Genomic DNA, 13172 nt, shown 5'->3' with positions numbered 1-13172 from the left:
AAAAAAATTGAATAAAATGAAAATGGGAAGAGAAGGGCGAAGGAAATTGCGATCGGTGGGTTAATGTAACTCACCGTCTTCCTCGTCTCGCAACTCAACTCTTGGAATTGGTATCCATCTCTCATCGGACAGTGGATCGCCGGCGCTGCCCCTCCATCGATTCGTCGTCGCCCACGCTGACCATGAGACGCAAGAAGTTCTTTACCAGCATCGCGAAGTCCCTTTTCGGAGGTAGAAACAAAGGTTAGTTACTTGTTCTTCTTTTTTTCTTCTTCTTCTCGATCGATCTGGAATTTTGAGCTTGTTTTCTTGTACTTAAGGTTGCTGTGGTAGTTGCAGCGGCGAAGGAGGAGGATGAATTGGAGAAAATCGCGGCGAAGGAGGAGAAGGTGTTCCAGTACGAGACGCTGGTGGCCGCCACACACAACTTTAGCCCCAAGGAGAAGCTGGGCGAAGGAGGGTTCGGCCCCGTCTTCAAGGTGAAGTACCCAAAAATAAAAAGTGATCGATCGAGTCGATGACCAATATAATTGGGGGATTAGCGTACTGTCATGATAATCGATGGCGGAGACTGAGTGCGCATGATGTGTTCGATGCAGGGGCAGCTGGCGGACGGGCGGATTGTGGCGGTGAAGCGGCTGGGGAGGGGATCGCGGCAGGGGGCGAGGGAGTTCCAGAACGAGGCGCTGCTGCTGTCGCGGGTGCAGCACAAGAACATTGTGAGCCTATACGGTTACTGCACCCACGGCGAGGAAATGCTCCTCGTCTACGAGTACGTCCCCAACGAGAGCCTCGACAAGCTGCTCTTCTCCCGTAAGCGCCATTGCCCTTCCCTTGATTCTCTTCTTCCTCCAACTCTTCCCTTTCGGATTCTTTTGCCCTTTTAATTTTACATATTAATCCTCACCCAAAGTGGTTTGGAAAGAAGGTAAGTCAAGGAGAGTTTCGTCCACCCATTGTATAGGTGATCCGTGATATATTTTACAGACGACCCCCGTGACACACTGCAGCAACGCCATATATAAAATATTAACTGTGAGGGCTAAGTAATAGTACATATGAAACATGTCTTCTGCGTTTTTTTTCATGGTCAACTGATAGCTTAATTTCTCTGCGATGTTATCAAAGAAAAACTGTTACGCGTTGTCTGGTGAGTTCAATCGTTCAATCTGGAGCAGTATCCTAGAACCCATGCATGATTCATTAATTCTGGTGTAGCATTTCTTAGGATTGATATGAACTTCGATTGATAATTTACCCCCAAATCCAGTAGAAAAGCCAATATATAAAATTATTTTGAATTTTCAATACTTCTAAATATGACCGTTTACCAGATTGCAGTCTTCTAAACTTAAATCACAATCATCATAATTTAATATCACAATTGACCCCGGACATGGAAAAAAATTATCATTTGGATTTTTATATGCGACATTTTGACTTGGATAAAAAATGATTTTTTGTTTGACGTGACTGAGGACTCTTTTGAATAGAGCTACCTCACGAAAACGATATACTATTTTTGATTTTTAAAATTCATTTATCTGTTGTCATAATCCTATCTTATTCTTTAGTTGATCAATGGTTCATTTTTTAAATTTGTTTTTACTATGAACAGACTGCAATTATTGGGCAAATAGGAGTTCTAATATTTTTTTTTTACTGAACTGGAATCGAGCAGGAGGAGAAGAGGGAGGTCAGTGGAGGAGGAAGTCGACGGAATTGGACTGGCAGCGGCGGTTCCAGGTGATGATGGGGGTGGCGCGGGGGCTTCTGTACCTGCACGAATCGGCGCACACCACAATCATCCACCGCGACATCAAGGCCAGCAACATCCTGCTAGACGAACGGTGGGTGCCCAAGATCGCCGACTTCGGCATGGCGCGGCTGTTCCCGGAGGACCAGACATACGTCCACACCCGCATCGCCGGCACCAACGGCTACATGGCCCCGGAGTACGTCATGCATGGCAAACTCACTGCCAAGGCTGACGTCTTCAGCTTCGGTGTCATCCTCCTCGAGCTCGTCTCTGGCCGCAAGAACAACGCCTTCAACCTGCTCCCCGACCCCGATGCCAACTCCCTCCTCGAATGGGTACGCCACGCTGATCTCCGTTCGATCCTAGTTTCTAAACCAGATTAACTGGAAGTATGAAGCTCTTCTAATTGATTAATTGGGTATCTGACATTATCTCAGGCATGGAAGCTTTACAGGAAGGGGCGTAGTGTGGAGATGATGGATCCTGCCCTGCAGCCCACCGCAGACGAGGAGCAGGTGGCGTTTTGCGTGCAGGTGGGTCTCCTCTGCACGCAGTCCGACCCCAAGCTGCGGCCTGACATGAAGCGAGTTCTCATCGTCTTGTCGAAGAAACCGACGGCGTTGGAGGAGCCGATGAGGCCCGGGGTTCCGGGATCCCGCTACGCAAGAACATCGCACTCGGCCACCGGCGGCTCCCGCACTTCCGCTGGCGAATCTTCCTTCGTCTCCGCCTCCACCTCTGTCTCTGCATCGTCGTCCACTGCACCCTCGACGTCGGTCTCCACAGCTCCGTCGACATCGTCCTCCACAGTTCCGTCGACGTCTTCCTCCACAGTTCCGTCGACATCGTCCTCCACCGCCTCTTCGAACACCCTCATGCGCCATGGGTCGCATCAGAAGCAGCGCCGCCTGCGACGGCACTAGCTTCGTTTTGCTCTTCATTCATTCTTTGTAGTTTGTTGGTATAATATGAGCATGTCTGTTGGTTTAATCGTTTTTTTTCCAGTGTGTATAATTTGGTGGAGTCGAGTGGTTTTCTTGTAGTGGGACTATAGTACTAGACTGTGTATAATTCTATAGGATGAGCATGCATGATTAATGCGCTCATCCTAAATTCTTAATTTCAATATCAAGGCCAACTTACTAAACTTATATTTAACTTAAGACAAATTAAACCTTATCTATTAAGTCACTGAATCTCACAATAAGAATTTTGAGTTCAACAAGTTGTGTCCAAACTAGATGCTGCTGCTTTAGCTATGACATGGCATTCTCATTGAAACCAATTCAAATCTGACAGATTCAATATCCTCAGTTTCCACACTCATCTCAAATTGAAATGGACCGTTCTCATGTTGGAGCTGCAGTTTTAACAACATAACCGAATACCACATATGTTCTTTCTGGTTTGATATGTTGAATTGCTGAGATTAGGTGCATCCACAGAAGTTGAATGTTAACATGAGCATATGAGAGGTCATCTATTCTAATATCTCTATTCTAATATGAGAGGTCATCTCCATACTCTTATCAAGCAGTCACTCCGAATGGACATTTGATATTTTGATTAGTCATACTGACACAGCTGGAGCTGCATTCTATCTTAAAATTTTAAAATGCAGTAAATTTACAAACAGAATTCCAATCAAGAATTATCAATGTGATTTTGAGTTAATGAAACATTCAAATATACTTACAAATGCACAATTCAAAAATATTTGATCAAGCTGAGACACGTTACAAAGGGTTCATTGATTAACCATTCATTTTTCCTTGTGAATCTCGATCTCATATGCTTTGCAGTAAACCATCTACGGAATGATCAATAGACACTCAAATATTGCAAGGAAAAAAACACATCTATGAAATAAACTCAATCAAAATTTACAAACAAAATAAATATTAACAAATTAAAGAAAAAATAAATCTCACATTGCAGCAGTACTACATCACCAGCCGCCAGCAGCGATGATTGATCTCACTTCGGTGTGTTCTCTGTTTTAAAAACATGTATTTTATATATATACACACACATACTGGTAAATTATTTAAATCTTCTAGAAAAATGAATTATGTTACATAAAAACAATTAAAAATATTTCAACATCATTCATTAATTTTATTTAATTGAACAAATTCAAATTAAAACGCTTGATTTGATATATATTTTTTTAGAAGTATACATGTTACCCAAACGTTAAAAAAACAAATTAAATTATATTCAGTCAAAATTATTTTCTTATATTTATCATCTAATCTTAAACAAGCGCATTGACTTTCACTAAATATAGATCTTCTACTAATCCAAATTTATCTCCGTATTTTGCGCTTCATTAGAATAGAATACTTTTTGACACCTAAAACCTTCGAAAACAAGGTGTCAATGAAGTGGTCATGACGTGGCTAATGACCAAACAAAGTAAAAGTTGCAAACAATCTTATCGAAATTGCCAAAATGAAGGTAAAGACAGATTATATATAATCCCCCTCATCATATTGCATCTTCAAACTCTTTTCACTAGGGAATCAAAGACTCAAGAAAGGAAGAAGGTTCATGAATGTTTAACTTTTTTATTCATACCCTTTTCAACCATGTGTAATTCTTATAAATCATCAACTTCTGTGCAGAACATAATTTATTTGCGAAGATGCTCGAGGCAGAAGCTAATCCCCATATGATGGTCAAGGAGATTTACAAGTCAGCCCGGAGCAATAGAGAAGTAAATTTATTTATTTATTTTTATTTTTTTATAAAAAATTTAACGTTTTTCTCTAAAAATTTAATGTTTTTTCCCAAGGATGAAATGATCCGAGGGCATATTGACACTGCTGCACCATTTGAGTCAGTTAAGGCAGCGATCAATAAGTTTGGTGGTGTTGTTCATCGTGAGGCTAAAACAATTCCAGCTGCAGAGGTAAATTTAGCTTGACTGGTTTTACTTTTAAGATAGCACTCAATTCGACCATTATTAGCTAAATTCTTTTATACGCAGAGGCAGAAAACTATACAACTTGAATTTGAGAAAGTACAAGAAGAAATTCTAGAGCACAGAAAAGAATATGAAGCTGTAGAAGAAACCAAAGCACAAGTGGTGAAGAAGCTAGATGATGCAAAGAGATATATCGAAGAGCTGAAGTTGAGCTTGGAGAAATCAGAAAGTTCGGAGAGAAAGGCCAAGGAGGAAGCTGAGATTGCAGATGTGAGACTGAGACAACAGCATCGAGAAATCGCCAGCTGCGCAAGTGTTGCGAACATGGGAAAATTGGAGGTTGCCAAAGAACTCATTGATGCAGAGTTAGCATCAGCAAAGGAAGAGCTAGAACTGATGATGAGGGCTAAAAGGTTGGTTTCTGAATCAAATGAGATGGAGGTGAGAACCAACAAGGAATTGCTTGAGCTGGCTCAATCTGCACATCTTGAAGTTGAGGAACAAGATTTTCAAGTTGAGCAGGACAAGTTAAACTGGGAGAAGGAATTGAAGCGAGTGGAGAATGAGTTGCAACAGTTCAATGAGTTGCAACTCCGGCAAACAAATGAGCTAGAATCAAGACTAGACAAAGTTTCTGCCGCACTCTCTGAGAAGAAAGCTGAATTGACTTCATTCAAAGAATTACATGAGGCGAGGGTTGACATTGAGGAAGCAAAAAAACGAGTCGTCGATCTTAAAGCTACTGCTTTTTCACTCTCTGCCGAGTTGGAGACGAAGAAGAGATTCCTTGAAAGCTTGAGAGAAAAGGAAGGTTTGGCTATTGCCTTTGTGTCATCTCTTGAAGCTGAACTTGAGGCCATGGAAACCAAACTAGAACAGGCTATGGCACATGATTCATCCGATAGAGTCACCTTGTCGATAGAAGAGTATTTCAAACTTAGCCAGAAAGCGAACGAAGCGGAAGAGATGGCGAGAAGAAGGACCATCTCTGCCATTGAGCAACTCAAAGAAGCCAAGGAATCCAAAGCGAGGAGGTTGCAGGAGCTGGAGGAAGCAAATAAGAAGATCCTAAGACAGAAGAAGACATTGAATGCTACATTGGAAGAGATAGAGAAGACGAACGAAGCTAAACTCAACGTGGAGCAAGAGCTGAGGAGGCCGAGAGGTCAGGAGAGGATGGCGACGAGTGGCGTTGCAAGGAGTTTATCTGCCGTATCGGATCCCGGTGTCTTGTTGGATAAAAAATTCCGCGTTGTCGAAGCGGATGAAGCACGCACGAGGAGGTCGAACAACTTCAAAGCAGCTGGATGGGCGAGGAAGAGGAGCAAATCACTGCTTCCGAAGATTTTCAATTTTTGGGGATAACAAAAGAAGTCCGAAAGGATTAGAAACACAACACGCATGATCTTGCATTAAAAGGAACATTTTTTTGATCCATTCATGAACTCGATGTTGTTTTAAAAGGGTTCAAGTGTTGAGCATTTTTGGATGATTCATGTCGAAATTGGAACAGAGATGAATGCTTACATTTGAACTTTCTTCCCCCATTGTACTTTTTTTCATACTATTGATTCTTTCAATTATTTATTTTCCTAAGTTTTGCCAAAAGAAATTATTGGGGGATGTTTTATAAAATATAAAATATAAAACATGAAAAATAGTGAATTATAGAAAATATGTTAAATCGTAGGAAAGTATGATAGTAAGTCATAATATAAATTAATAAGGGCATTGCAAAAAGTTTAAAAATATATAGAGTAAAAAGCGAAAATTTCACTGGTTGGTAGAATTTTTTTTATTGTTATTTTTCAATATAATTTAACAACATCCACAATAGTTAGAAATATTTCTTTTAAATATTGGTGACCCCACTTCCCCATTATTTTTCAAATATTCCAAATCTTATAATAAAATATCCCACCAATCAAATATTTATGGATCTCACCCATCAAATATTCACTCTAAAATATTTCCAATTCAACAATCAAATATTTCACCAACCAAATATTTATAGGTCCACGTCCATTTAATTAACTTACATTTAATTTTAAGAAAAATACAATAAAAGCTATATAAATTTAAGAAAAATACTACTTCATACGAATACAAATATTTTATAAATTTGGAATTGAAATACAGAGATACAAATCATATTAAATTAATAAAACACATAACAATAAACTACAATTAATAAAATAAACATAGAGCATATAAAATAAACTATAGCAATTAACTACATGTTCAATTTTTTCTTCAGCTATTCACATATCACTAGATGATTTTGAAGTTGTTCATCTGTCATGCCTCGTGTGTCCATTATGTGATTGGATGAGTTGATCCACTTTCTTATTGTTATTATACTCTTCCAAATGTGTCATTGATTGTTGCATAGCCTGATTCAATTCATCAATTTAGTCTACTCTTTTTTTGCCTTTCCGCTCTGCAACCTTTTGTCTTATTGGACGAGATCGGATTTCTCTATCATCTATATTAACAGTTGTGTTAGGATTAGAAGAGTTAGTATGTGCATCTGATGATTCTGATGTTCTTGCTTTCTTTGTAGCCCGTCGCTCTGAGGATTGAGGAGCATACATTGGATTATCTTTCACGATTCTCCACACATGCTCATATTGGAAAGTAGTTTTAAAAGTACTCTTGCATTCTTTATGAGCTCGCATCATCAAATCTTCGTCACTCCATCCGCTTGGTCGATCATTATATCATTTATTGTAGATTCCATTGTATCTATTTACGATCCTTTTTAGCGAAGCCTAATGTGATTTTGCTTTCTCTGCAGTTCTCTTTTTAGCTCTCTTATCTCGATTGGTATTGTAGTATGTCACAACTCGTTTCCAAAATGACCCACTCTTCTAGACATTACCAACTACTGAATCTTCACTCATAATTGTGTAGGCCATTGCAATGAGCTTATCATCTGCTACTGTCCATACTGTTCGCTTGCTATGATTTTCATCTGATTCGTTGTCCATCTCTGGTACTTGATTGAGAATAATATCATCGTTTGCAGTTTCATATGAGAATGGAGAAAGTTGTGAATCGGGGGCTGCATAAAGTGTACCTTTATCACTGTCAGTTGCATCAACACTAGCTCTTCTCGATTCATTTGATTGAATCTCTGGTGATTGAAGTGGATTAATTCCATGAGATGGAGCTTGCATGAAATACTGACTACTCTGCCAATATTCTAGAGGATCTGTATAAAACGGAGCTCGAGGGTCTTCACTCAAAGAATTTGGATAACTTTGAAAATTATGTTAATATGGTGGTGGGTATGGAAAAGGTTGAAAATTTGGTGAATGTTGAGTGGGAAATGGAAATTGATGATTGAAGAAATTAGGACAAACTCGAGAACTTTCTTTACTAGATTTTCGTCAATATTTGGAGAGTTGAACAAATCCTTAAAATAATGACCAGAATTTTTATTCATTTCTCTCTAAATTTTTGATAGACAATGAGTATGGAAATAATGAAAATAGATGAAAGAAATGATATATATATATAGGAGAAAATAAACATACCCAACATTGAAAAAAATGAATGTTAAAATTAACGTTCGCTTTTTTTCATGTTTGATTTTTTATTCCAATGTTACTCTTTTTTTTATGTTTTTTTTTCCAACGTTTATTCGTTCGTATGTTTGATTTTGTTTCTTCTAATGTTCTTTTTTTTTTCCAATTTAATTGAATTAAAAAATAATAAATAATGATAGCCCACCATTTTGATGGGCCTCACAAGAGGGAATTAGTACCCGTGATTTTTAATCACCCCTCAAATATCCCCATTGTGAGATATTTGAAAAAATATCTCCTTCAAATATCTCCATTGGAGTTGCTCTAAATGTATATAATAATTAATTATTTCCTTGTTCTTTTGCTCAATGGAAAAATATATTACAATTTCCCTATTATTTCAACCTTTTCACATTCATGTCCATCAAAACTTTTTTGGTATTATTTATATTCCTCCTCCGCAATTTGTTTTCTAAAACACATCCCTACCACCAACTACCCTATTAAGATTTAACGGGATGTACACGTGATCACCTCGTGAGTCAAGAAAAGCCCATAAAATATCTTCAACGGCCTTATTTCTACATTTCAAACCCTAATCTCTAAAATCGATCGTCTCCTTCCTCCCAACTCCTCTCTCAATCTTTCGATTTGTGTCTGATTTTGGACTGTGACAGCAAAAAAGATTCGTCACGACTCTCAATCATAAGTGTGATCCTTTTTTTAGAAGTGTCTTGTTAATAATTGGGATTGAATCAGTCATTGAATGTTAAACTTTAATGATTTTTGTTTTTTGTTACTTGTAGTGTTTATCATTTGAGATATGTTTTGTGATTTTGGAGTGGGATATACTGAAAAAAAAAGGGCAGATATTGTAACAGTGTAGTTAAATGAATATACTTTTGGGGCCGATATACTGAAAAAAAATAATCTTTTTATTTTTCTAATATGAAAAATGCCAACTTTAATATTATTGTATATTCTGGTAAAGATACATATTAGCAATTTCAATGGGGATTTTATTTTGGAAGGATGTGGTGCTTAAATTTCATATTTTAAGAATTTGGATATATTAATTTGGCATCATTTCCTATCGTCGAATAATTTTTACTTTTATATCGATTGAAACATATCTATGTCGTATCTTGATTTTATGCTAAAATGATGAGTCCTTTTGATTTGATTTCAGCATACTATTAGAATTTTGCAATATATATTATATGATTAGAATTTATATATATTATATGGTTAGAATTTATGTTTAAAATGTTTATTTATTATAATATACGAAAAATATATGTTATTTTTTTGAGGGAACCCTGATATTTATGATAATTGAAAAGAAATTCATGTTCAAATTAACAAATATAATGGTACGTTGCATAAATCATATCCAAGTAAAGAGGAAGTATTGATAATTTTTAATTTATATAAAGAGAAACAACGTACTTCCTTCATCCCTACTTGTCAAAGAGGTTCGAGCTCAACTTTAAGGTCAATTTCAATTGTCTCTTTAAATTCTGGTAAAAAAAATGATTCAGACTGAAAAACTATCAAAGTTAATAAATAGTCAGCTAGATTTAGCGGATAAATATCGTAATAATACTTCTAAGATCGTTGAGATATATAAAGAGTTAAAAAAAAATAGATTCTCTCCATGTTAGTAATTAATTAATATAATTATTTTAGTTGGATGAATATATCTATTATAAAAAGGAGTTGGATGAATGTACCAAATCTAAAATTTTATTCTATGTTGAATGAACACTAGCTAATTCAAGTTGTTCTATCTTTTATTAATTTCATCGGTAAATGCCTCTGGTTAACGAGTATAAGTTAACGGGTGCGGGCGAAAAAGTTATCGACGAAAAATTAATTCTGTCGGTCTTTACCAACAGAATTAAGCTTTCGTCGACAGTTACCGACGGAATTAAGTGTCTGTCGAAAAATACCGATGGAAGATTGATTCCGTCGGTAACGTAGATTAAAATTAGGGCACGGGAGCTCCCTTTCCTCTCCGCGCGACCCGTGCTTTTTCCTCTCTCGGCGATTTTTCGGCTTCGACGATCTCCTCTTCGCGTCCAGCAGCCTCGTGCCCTCTCCCGTTCACTGTGACCCACAACCAGCGACTCAAGTATGCTCCTCTCCTCTCTCGTCTCTTCCTTTTCACACCCACGGCGGCCACTACGGCCTGCTCGCGGCCGACGAGCCGCCGTTGGCGGCTTCTCGCGGCAGGCGAGCTGTGGCAACCAGCTGTGGCAGCCCAGCCGCCACAGGCGCTTGTTTGTGGCATGCCGGCCGCCATAGGCTGAGTGCTGGAGGACGACCGCCGCAAGCCGGCTTCTGGAGGACGGCCGCCGCAGGCCGGCTGCTGGAGGACGGCCACTGCAGGCGCTTGTTTGCGGCATGCCGGCCGCCATAGGTTGGCTGCTAGAGGTCGGCCACTGCAGGCGCCTGCGGCGCATGCTCGCTGCCTAATCATGGCTAGCCGCGGGGGCTTTCTCGCGGCTGGCCGCGAGGGCATTCTCGTGGCTGGCCGCGGGGGCTTTCTCGCGGCTGGCCGCGGGGGCATTCTCGTGGCTGGCCGCGGGGGCTTTCTCGCGACTGGCCGCGGGGGCCTTCTCACGGCTGGCCGTGGGGGCTTGCTCGCAGCCCCCGCAGAGTCCTGCTCGCAGCTAGCCACTTTAAGCGCCTGCTCGCGGCTGGTCGCAGGGGTTGCTTGCGGTCTGCTCTCGACTAGACACAGGGGCTGCTCATGTCTATGCCGACTACCGCAGGAGTGCATATCGTGGTCATTGTTTGCTGCATGTTCATTATTCTATATATTAGATTTGTTTTACTTTCATATATGTATGGTTATTTTATTTAATGATGCTCTAAGCAACAACATGTGTATATTAGTTTTATTTATTTACTTTAGTGTAGAGGAGATTTTCGATAATATGATACGAAGATCGTGAGATGAAATTGTGCACATAATGCTTTATTTAAGCTTATTTCAAGTGATACAAGTTTAATAATGTTTCAAATTATAATATCATTAGATAACAATGTATATGAACAAAGCTTGGATGTATAATCAATTAGACAATGGTTTTATTAGAGATGATTTTATTGCTGAAGTTGAACAGTTTGTGAACTTTGCTAAAAGTCATCCAGAATGTATGAATGGTGCTGAGTTACGGTGTCCATGCAATTATAAAAAAAATGTCAAAATAGAACTTTTTGTGTTGAGGATACTGTAAAAGTACACATATGTAGAAATAGTTTTGTGCCAAATTACTACAATTGGTACTATCACGGAGAGCCTTATTTATATGAAACAATTGGGCCTTCTCGTAATTCATCTTCTGGGACTACTATTACCGCTCCTGAAGTATCAAATAATATTGATATTTCAATGCAATCAATGGTTCAAGATGCAATAAATGCAATTGATTATTTGAATATAGATGAAATACCAACCCCAGAATATCAGCAACTATATGAAATGTTAAAGGCTAGTGAAAGAGAAGTGTGGGAAGACATTCCTTCTGGTCATTCTCAATTATCAGCTACTGCAAGGTTATTGAATATAAAAGCAGAACATCATTTTGTTGAAAGATGTTACGATGACATTTGTCAATTGATGTCAGAGTTGCTCCCTGCTGATAACATAATGACTGATAGATTCTATGAAACAAAGGAATTGATCAGAGGTTTATGTTTGCCTGTAGAGAAGATTGATTGTTGTATAAACAACTGCATGATATTTTTGAATGAAGATAGTGATCTGAATGAATGTAAAATCTGTACTCACCCACGCTTTAAGCATCATACTCGCATACCAGGTGATCGTGTCGGGAAGCTGAGAAGATGGACCTGTCGATATGACGTGTCTGGAAGGTTGACAGCATCTCCACGACCCGGCTGATGAGTTGTCTCCGGTGTCGACCAAGTTGCCCGGGGTCTTCTGGTCAACAGTACCTATAGCCAGTGACTAGGTCGCCCCGGTCTCTGGTACCCCGATGCTCGAGGCGGATCCGAATAATGTATAAGCAGTCGAATAATAGTAGAACAACTAAATAAATACCAGACAAGTACAGTGACGTACCCTGGCCCCGGGGGGCGCCCTCGAATGGATCGGTGAGCTGGTCCCGCTGCTGATCGAGTCGTCATGACCCTGAAAGAGTGGATGCATCTGAGCCGACCGAAGAGGAGCTGGGCCCGGAGGTGATGACACGGAGCCAAATATGGTATGGATTCGAGAGGTGACACACAATCGGAATACAACGACGACACGATCGACATCTGGCATCGGCCCGTAGATCGGAATATGACAACGACGCACAAGCCATAATACACCACACAGTCACGGCTCATAAGCCGGTTAATAGCAACAGCTCATAATACCAACGATGATACGAGGGATAAGGCACAATGGCTCGATGGCCGAATACACAACAGATGGCTGCCGGAGATGCAGTGGTGGATCGAATCTGCCCCGGAAACAATGGAGACAGTGGCTATAAAGCTGCTATGGTCGACTATAGGGCCCTCTGAGGCCGTTGGAGGTGGTCTCGGAGGACAGCGACGACCACTAGAAGTGGCCGCGATGACTGCCGGACTCGGCGACGTCAAAGACTACTGAATGCAGCAGCAAAGGCCGCCGGACAAGGCGGTGGTAGCCGCTGGACTCGGTGGAGGGGGCTGCTGGACTCACCGACAGCAAAGGCGGTGAGAGAGGCCAAAGGCAGTGACACCTGAGACGACCACCTAGACCTCGAAGGAGGAGGTCGACAAGAGAGGAGATGGTCGAGGACGGAGGCGAGAGAGGCAAGGAGGTGTCGGCTGGTCGGAGACGGCAGCGGCTCCCGGGACAGTGATGTCCTACGAGAGAGCGTGAGAGAGGGAAAAGAGGAGGAAGCTGTCAGCGTCGTGTGGAGTGCACTGGTGGGCGACACAGGAGGAGGGG

General features: G+C 40.3%; 3 protein-coding genes across 4 annotated transcripts; 2 read left to right on the top strand and 1 right to left on the bottom strand.

The window, feature by feature from the left end:
• On the top strand, positions 1-2906 carry LOC122017833 (cold-responsive protein kinase 1-like). 2 transcript variants are annotated; one of them, XM_042575538.1, is made up of 5 exons: positions 1-243; positions 334-479; positions 600-813; positions 1682-2094; positions 2197-2906. In XM_042575538.1, exons 1-5 carry the CDS (start codon positions 183-185, stop codon positions 2680-2682), a joined length of 1320 nt encoding a protein of 439 aa, XP_042431472.1. In that variant the 5' UTR covers positions 1-182; the 3' UTR covers positions 2683-2906. The 2 variants fall into 2 exon arrangements, with proteins under 2 accessions (XP_042431472.1, XP_042431473.1); XM_042575539.1 differs by having other exon boundaries at positions 2-243; positions 340-479.
• Positions 2907-4152: 1246 nt separating this feature from the next.
• LOC122013521 (protein WEAK CHLOROPLAST MOVEMENT UNDER BLUE LIGHT 1-like) lies at positions 4153-6053 on the top strand. Its single transcript, XM_042569792.1, has 4 exons — positions 4153-4219; positions 4387-4478; positions 4557-4673; positions 4752-6053. Exons 1-4 carry the CDS (start codon positions 4153-4155, stop codon positions 6051-6053), a joined length of 1578 nt encoding a protein of 525 aa, XP_042425726.1.
• A 4155-nt stretch (positions 6054-10208) lies between these two features.
• On the bottom strand, positions 10209-11003 carry LOC122013520 (translation initiation factor IF-2-like). The gene has a single exon (XM_042569791.1). It carries the CDS (start codon positions 11001-11003, stop codon positions 10209-10211), a length of 795 nt encoding a protein of 264 aa, XP_042425725.1.
• Positions 11004-13172: the final 2169 nt, after the last annotated feature.

The sequence above is a fragment of the Zingiber officinale genome, chromosome 8B (genome assembly GCF_018446385.1).
Source record: "Zingiber officinale cultivar Zhangliang chromosome 8B, Zo_v1.1, whole genome shotgun sequence".
Classification (NCBI taxonomy): domain Eukaryota; kingdom Viridiplantae; phylum Streptophyta; class Magnoliopsida; order Zingiberales; family Zingiberaceae; genus Zingiber; species Zingiber officinale.
This window is presented reverse-complemented; position numbering and strand designations above follow the sequence as displayed.

Bases quoted from the DNA above. Each gene is read 5' to 3' on its own strand.
- LOC122017833 (XM_042575538.1), top strand. From the start codon at position 183: ATGAGACGCAAGAAGTTCTTTACCAGCATCGCGAAGTCCCTTTTCGGA. The intron at 244-333 runs GTTAGTTACTTG...TTGCTGTGGTAG, and splicing joins TTTCGGAGGTAGAAACAAAG to TTGCAGCGGCGAAGGAGGAG. The intron at 814-1,681 runs GTAAGCGCCATT...GGAATCGAGCAG, and splicing joins CGACAAGCTGCTCTTCTCCC to GAGGAGAAGAGGGAGGTCAG.
- LOC122013520 (XM_042569791.1), bottom strand. From the start codon at position 11,003: ATGCACTCCTGCGGTAGTCGGCATAGACATGAGCAGCCCCTGTGTCTA.
- LOC122013521 (XM_042569792.1), top strand. From the start codon at position 4,153: ATGACGTGGCTAATGACCAAACAAAGTAAAAGTTGCAAACAATCTTAT. The intron at 4,220-4,386 runs GTAAAGACAGAT...ACTTCTGTGCAG, and splicing joins TCGAAATTGCCAAAATGAAG to AACATAATTTATTTGCGAAG. The intron at 4,674-4,751 runs GTAAATTTAGCT...TTTTATACGCAG, and splicing joins AAACAATTCCAGCTGCAGAG to AGGCAGAAAACTATACAACT.